Here is a 16,124-nt window from a genome sequence, read left to right as displayed (position 1 = left end):
GGGAACATAATAGTGTATACCATACGTTGCAGGCGATGGACTAACAGGGTGAGGTCCTCCACGGGTTTGATGGCCAAGGTCGCCCAGGTTGCGACTCAACCAGCCAAAGCTGGAGAGTACGTACCGTCATCATTTGTTCTGTGTCAGCGGGGGTGGGCGCCAGATCTAGTTAGCTCCCTCTAACTTAGGTGCTTAGGTCGGTAGTAGTACTCCGTAACTTATTTTACCCCGAGCCAGGCAGGTTCTGGAGCTAGTGTGCCTGCACAACCATGTTTTCTAATCGCCAATGGCAGAACCACCATTTCTGTTGACGTTTCTTACCATCAGTTGGGTATCGTAGCCCCGACCGCCGTCAACTGCAAGCGAAGACGCCGAACTGAAGCTCCCAGATATGCCACGTGGACGTGTGAGGAGTGAGATCAGGTGATGGATCATGACGGAACACATAGATTGAGCCGCGGCGACGGCACGTCTGCGGCAAACGGTTCAACGACGTTATACCGCCTGAACTCCAACCAGAGCAGCTCCAGTGTATTCGAAGATGTTGAAATGGCACACGACGAGGTACACATCTCATGACGAAGAAGGCTATCTACCTACTTGACTCATTCATCTATCTAACTGCAATGTCCATAGCTCTATTCAGGCCCTGTGGCCGAAAGTTTACCCAGCAGTGTTTCTGCATTCTCCCACCGCCGAGCCCGTGCTGGCTCGACAGCTAGCTTCACATATTACGAGGAGCCTGAGATACCAGAAGGCGAGGAAGAGCCAGGCGCCTTTACCGACCTAAGTGAAAGTTTTGTTAGACGGAGCCTCAGCGATCTCGGCGACCTCGAGTTTGGCATCGAGGACGAGGAGGACTCAGCGGACCGAGAATATTTGGCAACCCACGATGATTACATGTTAAGGCGTCGTTCGTCAGCACAATCGCGAGATTCCGTTCACGCACATCTTCTCCGTAGAGACAGCACGGCCACTATTGCTAGTGCTCGCGCCGAGGGGCGAAGTAGCCAGAAGATATACATGGCAAACGAGGATTTGACCATTGTCGTAGCCGGTTTCCGGACGAGTACAGTAGGTTTTTTAATCTACACAGCCCTGTGCTTCCTTACTGGCGGGATCGCATTTCTGCTCCTTCGCTGGCTGCCTCGTTGGTATATCTCCATTGTTGGACGGCCCTGTTCTTTGAGGAATTGCGATTGGGTGGTCATTGAAAACCAATGGGGTGAGTTGAGCATCATCCAGGTCACGACCCAAGAATATGGTAGGCCTGTCTCATCGGTGTTTGGTATACCGGAGAAGCCATTTCTCAACAGCCTCGACGATGACAACGACCCACTTATTGACCATCTTCGCTCGCTGGATTACCGCTATGTTCGACTTTATTTTCATCCGATTAAAGATAAATTTGTTTTGTCTGCTGGGTGGAAAGATCCGGAATGGACAGATGCACGACTTGTTCGATCAGGCTTGGACAGCGACGATAAGATTATACGTGAAGCCATCTTTGGTAACAATCTGATCGACATCGAACAGAAAACCATCGGTCAATTACTTGTAGACGAGGTATTGAGCCTTTGTGATCCCCCATACTAGCAAGCTGATGAATCATTGAGCACGGCTAATCGAGTTGACCAGGTCCTTCACCCCTTCTATATATTTCAAATTGGTAGCCTGATTCTTTGGTCTCTGGACTCTTACTACTATTATGCCGCATGCATATTCATCATGTCCGTGGCCAGTATATCTGCGACTCTAATCGAGACACGTGCTGTAAGTTCAACAAACTAAAAACAGGAAGAAACGCGAGCTAATATCACCAGACAATGCTGCGTCTTCGTGAAATCTCCCGGTTCGAATGCGATGTACGAGTTCTCAGAAACGGATTTTGTATGGCCGCCAAATGAACTCGCAACCTCATCAGGACAGAAATACTAATCAGCATACAGGGAAATACGTGCCGTCCAGCGACCTGGTCCCAGGAGATATTTATGAATTGAGCGACCCGAACCTGTCACAGTTCCCGAGTGACAGTCTCTTACTTACCGGTGACTGTATTGTCAATGAGAGTATGCTTACTGGTAAGGGATGAAAATTAACGTCAATACGGAGTACATCTGACGAGAGTAGGCGAGTCCGTCCCAGTTTCCAAGATCCCCGCCACGGATGAAACGCTATGTTCCATGGACCTTGCGGCTGCTTCAGTATCCCCTGAGATCGCACGGCATTTTCTATACTGTGGAACGAAAATAATTCGGACTAGACGACCGCAGGAGGGCGAAGATGAAGATGCCGTGGCTTTAGCTCTTGTTGTTAGAACAGGGTTCAACACTACTAAAGGGTCCTTGGTACGGTCCATGCTTTTCCCCAAGCCCTCGGGTTTTAAATTTTACCGAGATTCCTTCAGATACATCAGTGTTATGGCCATTGTTGCCGTGCTGGGCTTTATCATGTCTTTTGTCAATTTTCTAAGGCTGGAACTTGCATGGCACTTTATTATTGTTCGTGCTCTTGATTTAATCACGATCGTTGTACCACCTGCTCTACCGGCGACACTGACAATTGGCACGAACTTTGCCTTATCGCGCCTGAAGAAAAAACAAATTTTTTGCATCAGTCCCCAGAGAGTTAACGTGGGAGGAAAAATCGACGTAATGTGCTTTGATAAAACAGGCACATTGACAGAGGATGGCCTCGATGTTCTCGGACTTCGCATCAGCCTGGGAGAAGGCGAAAAGTTCAGCGAGCTCTTGTCTCGAGCACCTGTCCTTGGAAATAGAGGCATCACACCCAAAAGCAAGACCACTGTCCAAGCGGCACTTTACACAATGGCAACATGCCACTCTCTCAGATCAGTTGACGGAGACCTCGTTGGTGATCCCCTGGATCAAAAGATGTTCGAATTCACTGGCTGGTCGTTTGAAGAGGGAAAACAGAGAGCCGTGGAGGGTGGTGATGATGATGAACAAAGCGGACTGACGCCATCGATTGCTCGTCCACCAGATGTATGGAACCCTCGGCTCTTCCAACGATGATCTTTTACCACTGACATATAAGGAGGAAGAATTCTACCGAGCTAGGTGTGTTGAAGTCCTTTGAGTTTATATCTCAACTTCGGAGAGCGAGTGTCATTACGCGACATTTTGGTCAAAAAAGCGGTGACATTTTTGTCAAAGGTGCTCCCGAAGCAATGAGAGAGATTTGTCGCCCGGAAAGTTGTTAGTAGCTCCTGGCTATCGGTGCTTGTGTCACGCGTTGAGACCTGACTGACCCTGAACAGTTCCCGATGGATATGACGACCTGCTCTCATACTATACTCATAAAGGTTACCGAGTGATTGGCTGTGCCACCAGACATCTTCCCAAGCTTAGTTGGGTCAAGGCACAAAAAATGACCAGGTTGGAGGTTGAGAGCAATCTCGATTTCGTTGGGTTCATCATTTTTGAGAATAAGTTGAAACCTACAACGGAGGGTGTCTTGAAAGAACTCTTGGATTCAAATATCGGTACAATAATGGTTACCGGAGATAATATTCTAACAGCCATCAGTGTTGCACGCGAGTCGGGATTACTGGATAGACAGGCACATTGTTTTGTACCCCGATTTGTACGAGGTAGGACACCATGGCCCGACATGAGGCCATGAACAAATAGCTAATCTCTGTACTTCCATTGTTTAGGAGACGCTCGTGACCCTATGGCCGAGCTGCAGTGGGAGAGCATTGACAACAGCCGCTTGTGTCTTGACAAACTAACCTTGCTAGTGAGTTTCTCTATAGCGGGAACTTGACTAATATGCCCTTCTAACCCTATCACAAAGCCGCTCCCCGCGCCACCCGAGGAAGATGTCTCCCTCCCATACGATATCTCGAACCTGCAGAACTTTTCCCTAGCCGTTAGTGGAGAGGCGTTTCGTTGGATCGTGGATTATTCATCCCCGGATGTTTTGCAACGCGTATGTGTTCAGTGGTCCTGTGCTGTGATATGAAGTTGACCTTGTTGAATAGGTGCTCGTCCGAGGGAAAATATTCGCCAGAATGTCTCCGGACGAAAAGCATGAACTTGTGGAAAAGCTACAAAGCATCGACTTTTGCTGTGGTTTTTGTGGCGACGGGGCTAACGATTGTGGTGCTTTAAAGGCCGCTGATGTTGGCATATCCCTTTCTGAGGCAGAAGCTTCTGTTGCCGCTCCCTTTACGTCTCGTGTATTCGACATTCGGTGTGTGCCTGAAGTTATTAGGTATGCTTGCTGCTTCCTGTCAGCTTCTCTCTCTCCCCCACTCTTCCTCCCTCTTTTACTCTATTTCCTTTCCTTTCCGTTCTATTTTGGCTCGTTTCTCAAGTTTTAATGATTATTAGGGAGGGGAGAGCGGCACTCGTGACCAGTTTCAGTTGTTTCAAATACATGAGTTTGTATTCGGCTATACAGTTCACGTCGGTCAGCTTTCTCTATGCTAAGGCGTCTAATTTGGGCGATTTTCAATTTCTCTTTATTGATTTGCTTCTCATCTTACCCATCGCTATATTTATGGGCTGGGCAGGACCAGCTCCATTGCTGTGTCGCAAACGGCCAACCGCGGATCTCGTCTCTCGCAAAGTTTTAACACCCCTTCTTGGGCTCATGGCTATCTGCGTGCTTATTCAAGGGGCCGCTTTTCTTGCCGTAAGAGAGCAAGCGTGGTACAAACCGCCCAAGGTCGGACATGACGAACCAAATATTAAAAACTCAGAGAACACGGCACTTTTTTTGTCGTCTTGTTTTGAGTATATATTATCCGGAGTTGTATTGAATGCAGGGCCGCCGTTCAGGCAGAATAGTGCGAATAACTGTGAGAGAGTTGCACCAAGATCCCGCAATGATAGAAATTATACCGCTAACTTTAAACAGGGCCTTTCACTCTCACTATCGCGGCTGCGCTGATGATAACTGTTTACATGGTAGTTGGCCCTGCACACTGGATTAAGGAACTAATGGAACTTAGTTATATGGAGTGGGATTATAAACTATTTCTCATTGTCTTGGGCCTGGCGTACTTTGCTTTTGCTTGGATCTTCGAAAAGTATTTGGCAATGCGATTGGCAAGAGTCATTGGTCATGCCAAGCAGCGAATTACGGGAAGGGCAAAAATGCGCAAGAAGTATAAAGTCATACGTGAAGAAATGTGGAAATATTAAAGTTTTGTGGTTGGTAGCAGGATATAGACAACATTGAACGTAATACTACAATTAGAATTGCAGGTCTGTGCGTATGTGTATCACGTCTGTCGGTGAAGTAGGGGCGGGGTTTGCCGTGGATAAAGTCTGGTGCTTCAGGTCAGTCTATGACCTCACCTCCTCATCTGACTACATCCATTTGACTCATCCGCCACACTGAACCAGGCCCTGACAACTGCTATACGTATGAAACCAATCTGAAATAGTTTGGCAACATTGGCAGCCTGTACTTCTATCTTCCCACATCTTTTCTTCTAGAGTACTGCCCTCTCTTCTGCAACCAATACGTCAACTACCAGCCTGCGGGGATTGAGAGCAACCGAGGATCCCGAGGACTTCATCATTACGAGCATCCAAACATGAACTACGGTATGTGGCAAGTTGCTATACATTTTAAATTGACTATCGGCGGATTGTTACCGTAGATTGTACCATGGACCAACCCTTCTGTCCTCGTACTGTGTCCAACACAGCATATGTTTTCTGAATTTTTCTAACGCTCAGTCCATGTCGTCATGCGCGGTCAGAATGGATTTTAGATCGTGGGTATTTGCCCCATGCTCTTATCAGATTAGGGATTCGGAAACAGCTTCAGGAGCGGTTGAGAACAATTGAAAGCAAGTCTCTCACCGACGCATGCGAAACTAAGATGTCATATATCGAGAGGCTCAGGACTCGGCCAATGGCTATTGCCACAGACACGGCTAATAAGCAACACTATGAAGTTGGAACTGGTGTCCTAGCTGCGTGCCTTGGACCGCGAATGAAATACTCATGCTGCCTGTATCCACAAGGTGATGAAACACTCGCGCAAGCCGAGACTGCAATGCTGAGGTCGTACATTGACAAGGCAGACTTGAGAGACGGCATGGATATCCTTGATCTTGGGTAAGTTCTTATGGCGCACATCTTCTTTAGCGAAGAACTACGTTCACTCCATGCGTGCGCCTTGGCGAAGGGGAAATGGCGATACAAGAGGCAGGCCTTCTAATGTAGCGTATTAGATGTGGCTGGGGCTCAGGAGCATTATATTTCGCCGAGATGCTGCCAAATTCGAATATTGTCGCATTTTCAAATTCCAGAACGCAGAAACACCATATCGAATCCGAGGCGGCACGTCGAAATATAACCAATGTCAGAGTAATCACTGGGGATGTTGTGGACTATGAATTTGAACCCGAAAGCTTTGACCGAATCGTATCCATTGAGGTTAGTTGCACTCCGCCCTTCCATTGTCGTGTGCCAATTCCCTGAACATTTTACGATCCCGGTAGCTTTTTGAGCATATGAAAAACTACGAGCTGCTCATGGCCAAGATCTCTCGGGCCTTGAAAGCCGGCGGAAAGCTTTTTGTGCATATATTTGCGCATCACACCACACCATATGATTACGAAGACGGCTGGATGACGACACATTTTTTCACAGGCGGCACCATGCCCTGTGTTGATCTGTTGCTCTACTTTCAGAGGGACTTGTCCATCAAAAGGCAGTGGTGGGTGAACGGGTCACATTACTCAAAGACATGCGAGGTGCGTTCCAATAAGCCAGTAATAAAGTGCTAGAATGCCTGTTAATATTACTTCTAGGACTGGTTGTCATTAATGATTTCTAACAGGAAGCAAATGTGGCCGCATCTGGTTGAGACGTACGGAGAACAAGACGCATTGACTTGGTATAACCGCTGGCAAATATTTTACATGGCTTGCTCAGAATTGTTCGCTTACGGAGGAGGAGACACTTGGGGAGTTGCACAATATTTGTTTGAGAAGCCATGCGCTGTTTAGAGATTGTTTTTAGGGACTTAATCCCAGTGTGCGTTATACAGATAATATACTTCCAGCTAGACATTGCCAGTCATACTTCCAACCCTGGTGTTGGCCGCCGGCCTCTAGTGGTCCCAAGGGTGTTTCCAGCCCATCAAAACGGGTCCTGTTGCTTCAAAATTAGTAGATATTCCATGGGGACAATATACCTCGAGATCGAATGGTATATTCGGCGACTATTAGGGGAGTGTGGATCGTCGAATGTGGCGTACCGTCTTTCTTAGCCCTGTACATCAACTGTTTTCCACGACCCCATTAGCATATATCAATAGTAACATAGTTTTCGGAGTTGCGTCTTGCGGTTGGATATCCGAGATTCAAAATGCAATATAGCGCAGGTTGTGTTACTCACCCAGAACCACATTCCGGCACCAAGAGCAGTGGCCGTCAACCGATAAATAGGCGCCACATGTGGAACAGGAGGTTTAGGGGGACCCATTGTGTAATATTTTAATCGGAAGAAGGCGTTGTAATGAGGTGTGTCTTGCGGTAAGCTTGATTTTGTCTCCCGCACGGCAAACTGGTGAGACGCTCTAGTGGAAATTGTCAGTAAGGTCGGCTTCCGGGGACGCATCAAAGAAGATAGACAAAGTTTGATGACACTTGAAGTACCTTTGAGTGGCTTAAAAACCCGGCTCCTTTATTGTCGTGCTGTGTCGATTGCCCTTGACCGGATGCTGGAGACGACGTGGAAGGTCTGATGCGTTGAAACTTGACGATCCGGAGATACTAGATTGCTTAGTAAGGTTTATTTCTCGACTCTGACTGGTTGACGTCGGCCTCTGGCTGCTAGGTATCGTCGCATAACGACCCTGGTGTATTGGTACTTCTGCAACACCCAGCTAGCGGGGACTGGTTTCCGAGCTGGTACGGAGTACAACATGGGATGTGTAGAGCAGGTAGGAGGACCTCAAATCTCTAGAGCACGAAGCCTTGAATCCAAACCAGCCGCGTCTACGCTTGAAGACGATTTGTTCTACCCCATGCTCCCGATGGCATATTCTTGTTAATGATCAAGTTCTTTCTTGGCGTAATGGGTCTTATGTATTCGTTCAGCTGTTAGACTCCCAGCCCTGCGACTGCCCCTCACCAACAAAACTGATTCGGACACGTTGGCATGTGAGTCCGGCAGCGTGTCCTAGCTTCAGCTTTGCTCATGGTGGTAGAGACCTCCGTTTTTATCACAACACCTACTAACATACTCTATTGTCACGACTATTCAGTATATTTGAATTTCGATTTAACCTGTGTTGACCTGTCCTCCCAGCTCGCCACTTACTTTGCAGGCAATGTTGGCGTCCAGTTAGCTTCCCTACGAAACTGAAGAGCCTCCCTCCCCCTTCCGACAACGCACGCTGCGTCATCCGCTGTGCATTAATCCTGTGTTCCGGCCGCAGCTATGGCAACAAATACGAATAATTCTACTCCTCAAGTCAGCTCCAAGTCGCCAACAATTCGAAGAATCCGTAAGTGCCTAGCCTCCCAAGGCCCTATGTGACGTGCGCTCTCTTGCGACTGACCAGACTTTGTTTCTTGTAATATGCGGATGATCTAACAATTTTCCGAGTTAAGTACGCGAAGCCGCCGAGATCTCTAACTCTCCTTCTCCTGATTATACGGCCGAGCCTCTCGAGACTGATCTGTTCGAATGGCACTTTACTCTGCGCGGTCCTCCAAACTCTGTTTATGGCGAGGGTATCTATCATGGCCGAATAGTCCTCCCACCCACGTATCCATTGCGACCGCCAAGCTTCCGATTTACCACGCCTAATGGCCGATTCGAAGCGAATCGCGAGATTTGTCTTAGTATCAGTGGCCATCACGAAGAGACATGGCAGCCGGCTTGGGGCATCCGAACTGCAATTGTAGCGTATGTTTCATCACCTTTGGATATGGCCATTTCTATATTGGTATACGGTAATTCTGACAAGTTCTTTTTCCCCACACAGACTTCGCAGCTTCATGGAAACGGACGCTCGCGGACAACTTGGTGGATTAGACACAACAGAGGAGGTTCGCCGCCGCCTTGCTCGTGAATCCCGCACTTTTCGGTGTTCTACATGTGCCCGGTCAAATGCAGATATCATATCGGAAACTGAAAGACAGTCTGAAGAATCGAGTTCCCCGGCCAAAAATGACGTCAAAGTGCCCACGGAATTAAGTATGGGCTGGAGAGATGAAATGGAGTCTAGGCAGCAAGATGATGGCCGTGAATCGAGGGCTCTGGATCGGTCTCAGGTCCCTGAGGACCCCGACTCTGATTCTGCGGAACTTGCGGAAGGCTTTGTACAGACAGTGCCTGTCAACAGGGGTAGTGCTGAACTACCACAAATGACTTCCATACCCGAGGAGCGTGGATCGTCTTCTTCAGGTGGACCGACAGCGTCCCGTGTCTCCTCATCAAGGGATATCGACCGAACATCCACTCAAGTATCACAACAGGGACAAAGGCGGCCAGCCACAATGGGTTCACGAGGTGATGGGGTCCCGCTATGGATTGACCGAGCTATCGTGGCCTTGGTGATTGTTCTAGCTGCACTTCTTCTTAAAGTATTGTTCGGCATCTAAATTCAGCGTCGGCGTTGGTGGAGTCTCGAAGGGGAACTACTGGTCAATAGTCGTGCTATGCATCAGGAGTATAGGTTGGAAGCATACGTTCTTGTTGTCGTCATATGTTGCTTTGCTTTGGTGGTCGCATTTATACCTATGTATTCATGTTTGTACCGAGTATAGTCCGTTTATGTAGCCCAGGCAGGACCATAGTTGTATAGAGACATGAAATTACTATGGAACTTCTTAAATTATGATTTATTTACAGGCCTTCATTTTGAATGCTCGGGTAAGAAGGTATCTAAATGTAGTAATCAAGCCGTTAGCTTGTTTAGGTAGTCGTTCACGGGTGAAAGGTGTCATTCATTACTACAAATAGTTTCAAAACAAGCAATTCTCCCTGGTGACGAGGTCCAGCACCCGCGCGTGGTGATACAGCTCCAATAATGACATAACAGGTCACTTCGCCCAGGTCAACCAGGGATTGATGAGCCTGCTATTTACTCTCATCATCGACGAAGCCATGGTACAGTCAACCACCACCATTCTCCCACTACCAACCCTACACCGTCTGAGAAGTCGGTCAGTACTCCGGTCTCCTTGCCCCAACGAGCTATGAGCTGTACTTCGAACTCATCTAAAATCGGATTCAGAGTGCTGCGTATGCCATCGGTATCCATGGATCCTCGGGTCGCCAGACTGAAACAGAACGCGCCTAGTATCTCTGACCAACGTTGGTTGTTCGGTTCGCCGAAGAAATCAACCCACTGGGGTAATTCCTTGCTCGGATCTCCTGCCGGTGGCCCCTTTTCGCAGGCTACGCGCAGCTCGTCAATTTGTTCGTTGTATAGGTAAATCTCTGCTGGTACGGCTTCCAGCCCAAAGTGATAATAAGACTTTGGGTATTTTCGACTTTCATAATTTCCAGGCTCGAAACCGAACGGAATGTAAGGTAGATTTGTCGAGACCAATTTTATTCTTCCAGATGCATTGAGATTTGTGAGAGCCATCATGGCCCCGTCACTCAATGTGTATGGTATTCGCATCTTTCCCTGCTTTCGGAAAGCATTGTCCATCTTTGTCTTGAAAGCAGCAGCCTCGTCATACTTTGACTTTTGGGCCATTTTGCTCAGTGTGGCCACGTATCCTTCGTTGAGTCTGTAAGGCCGGCCGCCTAGAAGTGGTTTTTTACTTTTACATATAATCCTTTGTCTTGTTAAAAGTTCGGTGACTTCCTTGAAAAGTGCTGAGGTCTTTTCTTTGTTGCCAGGGGACAACGTGAAGAATTTGTCTCTGATTTCTTCCACGGTATATTTTCCGTCTCCCATGCTGCACAGCGACTTGATCCAGGATCTTGCGATTTCCATTTCTTTGAATCGTGCGAGGTCCTCTGAGGCGTGAGTGTTTCTATCAATGGCGAAGACACCAGGAACTGCGGTGACTGCTTCGAAACGAGAAAAAATAGAGGTTTGAGTATGGAAGAAACGCTCGCGCCAGTCCTCTCCGGAAGGTTTGATGCTCTCTAGGCTGAAACGGTTGTTGAACAATTCCCTGGAAGATGGAATTTCAAACCCTTCTTCACGAGGTATTTGTAGAGTCCACCGGATCAGTTTTGCCCAGTTGTAATCTTGAGGCCTATCGAAGTCAATCATTGGTATTTCATTCTGTTCAAGTGCAGTAATAAACCTCTCTTGGAACGCGCGTGTGAAATTGGCGATTAACGGGCCCTGTTCCTTTCTCGCCTCAACCCAAAATCTCCGTAGCTGCATTAGCTTCGCGTTTGGGAAGATAACCATGAGCAAACCCCAGTCAATGGCTTTATCTGCACCACCCATCAATATACGCACAGCAATGAAAGCAGCCATCAGGTCGTCCGTTCCATCAAATGGGTAATCCTCTGATTCACCCTCATCTTTACTAACAGTGCCAAGTTGCGACACGGAGAGAGGCGTCAATGCACGGGTGGCAAGAGCTACGCGTTTCGCCTTGAAAGTTATATTTTCTGGGGGCCGAACGCCTATTGAATGAATGCGTGCGTTTTCGACAACTGCATCTTCAGGCATTTCGAATTCATCATCGCTAGAAGATGATAGGACATAACCGGTCTCGAAAGAGACACCGTACTGGGTCGGCAGTTCTTCTTCCGGCCAAGTAAGTTCGTAATGGGATGATGATGCGTTTAGATTAGATGGCTCCCCCTGAAAGTCAATCCATATGTTGTGAGGACCAGCAGACCCTGGGCCAGATTCTTCGAAAAGCATCCTCCAGGACATTTCTACCTCGAAGCAGGCTCGAATACTCCCCAAGAACTTCTGGTAATGGCTGGTACCATTTTCATCGTTGAAGCCTTGTGTGCGGCCCAAGAATGCATACCGTTTATCGATAACCCGATTGAAAGATGCCCACTCAAACCATTTGGTATTTGGCATCCATCCTTGGACGGAGAAGCTACCATTAATTGTTTCAAAGTATTGGGTATCTAGGGCTGCCCAAACCCCATTCTGACCTCTCAAAGTGGTCCGAGGGCTAAACAGCTGTCTGGTTTGAGAGTTGACAATTGGGACTGTCTGCTCTGTGACGTTCTCTTCCGAGCTGAATTGACGTTTCTCCGGGAGAACAGACATTGAAGACCAGTCACTTGGAGCATCTTGCTCTAGAAACCTGTTTGGCTGGAGGAATTGTACTGTTATTGCTGACGCTATGTTTGGCTGGAGAAGAGAGGAGTCAGGTAATTCTGAGGGTGAGCCGGATTCCAAATTCGTAGTGGCCCATCTGATATTTTTGCGCTTTTTGGAGATGTGGAAGCCAGGAGTTTCTATGTCACCAGTCGGTCCCTTTGGTTCAGGCAACCTCCGTTTTCTCCTTTCTCGAGTCTCCGGCCCTTGCTCTTTTTTGGCAGCAATTTGGGCAGCGTATACTGGAGCGTGCAACACGGCTACCTCTCTGGCCAGCAGCCTACGGCTACGCCCTCCCACTTTGCTGTCGGGCAGCTCGACATCTGCTGCTATTTTAGGATGCCCAGCGGATTCTTGGGCTGCATGTGCATTCTTGACTCTATCAAGCAGTTGAAGAGACTCTGGAGAAAAGGCGTCAATGCCAGGCAAGGTTAAGAGTTGACATTTAGAAAATGATCTGGTAGAATCACGGAACATGTGCCAGTGCTCCATAACAAGGCCTTCTTTCAAGAGATTTTTTAGAGCGGACTGGCATTCGTCTCTTTTCGGCACGGGTTCCTCTGGATACTCCAAATTCCATGTCGCTGATACATGGTCCCAAAGCAACTTGCCGCCAAGAAGAACCCCGTTCTGATCACGGAGCAATCTTTCAATGTAGTGGCGTATGTTGGCTCGGTCGTCTTTGGTCTTTGCACCTCTTGCCTTGGATTGTGTACAAGAAATGGATGCATTGTTAGCAAGAGGGGAGCCAGAACTATGGCTTGCACTTGGTGCCCCCGACGAACCTGCTGTATCGCCGGTATCTGGTTTGCCAACTAGGGGGTACTGGTGTGCCCGGGGCACAGCGTCGGTTGAGGCCGATGGGGAAGGCCTGGTAACATTGAACACCTCCTTTGGCACTCCCGGTACAATCATCTCTGCTGAAATCTTCGTATGACGGCTTGGATTCTGTAAAATGGGAACCTGGCGCTGATGGCTCGTTGAGGGCTGAAAGAGTAGCCCCTGATCAGTCTTTGGTGCCGAGAACTTAATGGTCTGATCCAACGGTGCGGAAGACCTTTTCCACGACTTCACTGTCGCCACATGAGAAGAAGGGCTCATTTGGCCAGGAGTGGTTGTTAACTGGAATCGATTTGTTGCATGGATTTCAACAGTTATCGTCTGATCGGCCACTGGATCTACACCATCGCTGTCCTCTTCAACTCCCGTCAAACCTCGAATTGAAGGTGAAGGCTCTGGAGATGCATCGACATAGGTCTCGTTACTTGACTCGCGGGTTTTTGAAGCAAAAAAGGCGGATTTTCTGCCCCGACGACTCGAACCTTGTTCCCCAGGTGTATACTGAAGATTGCACGGTGTCTGAGACTTTTCGAGATGGTATTTAAGTCCAATATCGTTCTTCCAACTGCCTCCACATGTTTCACAAACCCAAGGCCGTGATGAAGGGCTTTCAACGGAGGTTGCGTGTGGCGGCCTACCTCGCCCTCTTCCACGAGTCGAGCCACGGCCCCTTCCACGACCTCTTCGACCGTTGCGCGATGGGGTCGTGTCCGGACCGGTTTGATCTAGTTTATTGTGCATCGATTTGTCTGCTTTCATCGTCAAGGATGGGTTTTCGGCGGCGGTATGTGGTGTTGAGTCCTGGTCATTTTGACACATAGACCCCTGAGCCAGCACTTTCCGAAGTGCCTTGCTCGCAATGCGAAGAGTGACAAAACCATTCGTTCTCTGACGTTTTTTGCCAACTTCAGACTCTATAGTTTGCTGGCTATGGAGTCTTGTTGTAGGTTCAGGGGCATCGGCTAGTTCACCTTTTTTAGGTCGCCCGCGCCTTTTTGATTCACCGGAAGTAGAGCCTTGTGTCTTGAATAGCCCACATATATTTGATAAAGTGGTATTCACTGAAGAGAATTTAGGCTTGGATGATGGGGCTTCAAACCAATGCATACATGTTGATAATGTTGACTGGCCTCGTCCCGCATCATTGGTGGAATCAGGCTCTCTCGTCAAGGGAAGCTGAGGAATGTAATATCGATATGATGCTACTTTTCCTACTCTGATATGTTCGCTCTTGAGTTGCATATGCTGCAAGCACAACGGCTGGACGGTAGAAGTGGCCATGCTTGTTGTCATACTGGACATATATCGATTGAAGGTCGGACCCAACGTAAGAGCGTAGATCTCGGGGTTCGTCAGGCCAACTTCTCCATATGATTTAGCTGCCTTTGTAATTTTCTGAGGTAACGGATTATCGATTGACCATGGAGGAATCTTTTCCAGACGGGAGCCATTAACTCGTGTTACATCAACATGTCCATCCCGTTCTGCCAGTTCGGTCATGCCTATTAGGGCAGTCTTCATGGGCTTGGCGGCACGTTTCCCCGTAGCAAGAAAAGCTGCCCAATCTTTCGCACTCAGGTCTTTGTTGTACCTGATGCAATCCTTGAACAATTTGTTGTCGAGTTTAGCGGCGACGTACTGAATGGTGCCACAAGAGTTGAGAAAACGACAAATCTTGGACACTATCTTCATTTGCCATCGCATCCCTAGTACGCCTAGCTTGGCCTTGAGATCTTGTAAGCGTATGACCTGCCATCCTTTTGTGGTGGCCATAATAGTGGTTGCCAGGGCGTGGAAATCCATGGATTCGCCAGTCCAACGCGTGTGCCACGGGACTGGTTCAAGATTAGCTGCCAAAGTATGACGGGAAAGATTCATTTCTGCCTTTTGTTCAACAGCTTGATCGTCGGTTTCCTTTGGAAGCGGAGGAGCAAACAGTTTGAGCCAAAGTTTGCTGGTCTTCGTGCCCCTGACAAGCGTTGTTCTTTTCACGATATATCCCTTTTTAACCAACGAGTCTGTACGCTTCGGAACAGATCGCTTGTCTTGGTCGACAAGACGACCCAGATCACCTTGCAATATACCTTGGTCCTTGGTCGAAGCGATGCCCAGGAGTAGTAGCCACTCAGAACGGGGAACTCTTTTGTAGTTTACTGAATGGCCAGTGATCGTCTCCCACATGGTATCTTCGGAGACATAGATTCGATCCACAGAAAATGCCAGTAGACTCGATGCGTTGCTCGATGTCAACTCCGGATATGTCGGTTCTTGGCCCTGGCCTGAGGTCCCATCGGAACCACTATCTCCTCCGGACACCTTCTTGATTAAAGCCAACACCTCATGCACAGGACGATCATTGTGCTTCCTGTTAGGTCCCACGGATACGTCACTTCTTGCGACTAGCCAGCCCCAAATAGTAGCAACCGCATGTGCTGAAAGTGGCTCTCCAGGGCTTCGAGTCCGTGCCTCAGAAAAGCCAGCAGAGCCACGGATTTCTTTCACAATATCACTAACAGCACAGCCTGCAGAAAGTATAAATCAGCAAGTATGAACTTTATAGTAGCTTTCCTAGCGAGCAGTCATTCTCTTCCTCGGGCGAGAGCCGATGTCTGAAAGTTGGAAAATTTCGACTCGGCTGTAGATGTGACCATACCTTCTTCACCAGCACAAGATATGATGATCAGTAGGTGCGAAATCAGCCCCTCAAGCTCCCAAGCCATGCTGACCGACCTGCGGATGTTCTCATACTGAGAACGCAGTTTAAGTTGACAAAGATGTAAAAAAAAAATGATTGTCGAAGTTTCTGATTGTGTTGCCCGGGAGTTGAACATGCGACCATCCCAGCTTTTCGCGAAAAAAAAAGTGGATGCACGACTTTTTACGGGGTCGCTTCCCAGTTGCCCCACGGGTTTTATACTCCATGTCTCTGGTCGCCGTCACGCGTCGACACGAAGATAGCCTTATGACACAGTGGAGAAAGAAGAGGTGATTGGAAGAGGCGACCATGATAATGACGTAATCAC

The 16,124-nt window shown here is 48.3% G+C and overlaps 4 protein-coding genes across 4 annotated transcripts; 3 read left to right on the top strand and 1 right to left on the bottom strand.

The window, feature by feature from the left end:
• Positions 1-426: 426 nt before the first annotated feature.
• On the top strand, positions 427-5,174 carry MAA_11271 (uncharacterized protein; the record flags this gene model as incomplete). Its single annotated transcript, XM_011413251.1, has 13 exons — positions 427-564; positions 637-1,566; positions 1,639-1,773; positions 1,824-1,890; positions 1,950-2,081; positions 2,128-3,005; positions 3,065-3,218; positions 3,281-3,613; positions 3,680-3,762; positions 3,820-3,954; positions 4,007-4,239; positions 4,359-4,828; positions 4,888-5,174. The coding sequence occupies 13 exons, from the start codon at positions 427-429 to the stop codon at positions 5,172-5,174; spliced, it is 3,975 nt and encodes a 1,324-aa protein (XP_011411553.1).
• A 398-nt stretch (positions 5,175-5,572) lies between these two features.
• On the top strand, positions 5,573-6,997 carry MAA_06841 (ATPase type 13A2; the record flags this gene model as incomplete). Its single annotated transcript, XM_007824839.2, has 5 exons — positions 5,573-5,582; positions 5,789-6,101; positions 6,218-6,422; positions 6,488-6,742; positions 6,800-6,997. 5 exons carry the CDS (start codon positions 5,573-5,575, stop codon positions 6,995-6,997), a joined length of 981 nt encoding a protein of 326 aa, XP_007823030.2.
• A 1,438-nt stretch (positions 6,998-8,435) lies between these two features.
• MAA_06840 (ubiquitin-conjugating enzyme) lies at positions 8,436-9,604 on the top strand (the record flags this gene model as incomplete). Its single annotated transcript, XM_007824838.1, has 3 exons — positions 8,436-8,502; positions 8,609-8,906; positions 8,986-9,604. 3 exons carry the CDS (start codon positions 8,436-8,438, stop codon positions 9,602-9,604), a joined length of 984 nt encoding a protein of 327 aa, XP_007823029.1.
• Positions 9,605-10,095: 491 nt separating this feature from the next.
• On the bottom strand, positions 10,096-15,821 carry MAA_06839 (TFIIIC transcription initiation factor complex subunits Tfc3; the record flags this gene model as incomplete). The annotated part of the gene is made up of 2 exons (XM_007824837.2): positions 10,096-15,623; positions 15,755-15,821. 2 exons carry the CDS (start codon positions 15,819-15,821, stop codon positions 10,096-10,098), a joined length of 5,595 nt encoding a protein of 1,864 aa, XP_007823028.2.
• Between the last annotated feature and the right edge of the window lie 303 nt (positions 15,822-16,124).

This window comes from Metarhizium robertsii (genome assembly GCF_000187425.2).
Source record: "Metarhizium robertsii ARSEF 23 chromosome Unknown MAA_Scf_5, whole genome shotgun sequence".
Lineage (NCBI taxonomy): Eukaryota > Fungi > Ascomycota > Sordariomycetes > Hypocreales > Clavicipitaceae > Metarhizium > Metarhizium robertsii.
Note: the sequence above shows the minus strand (reverse complement) of the source record. Positions and strands in the feature narration are given on the sequence as shown.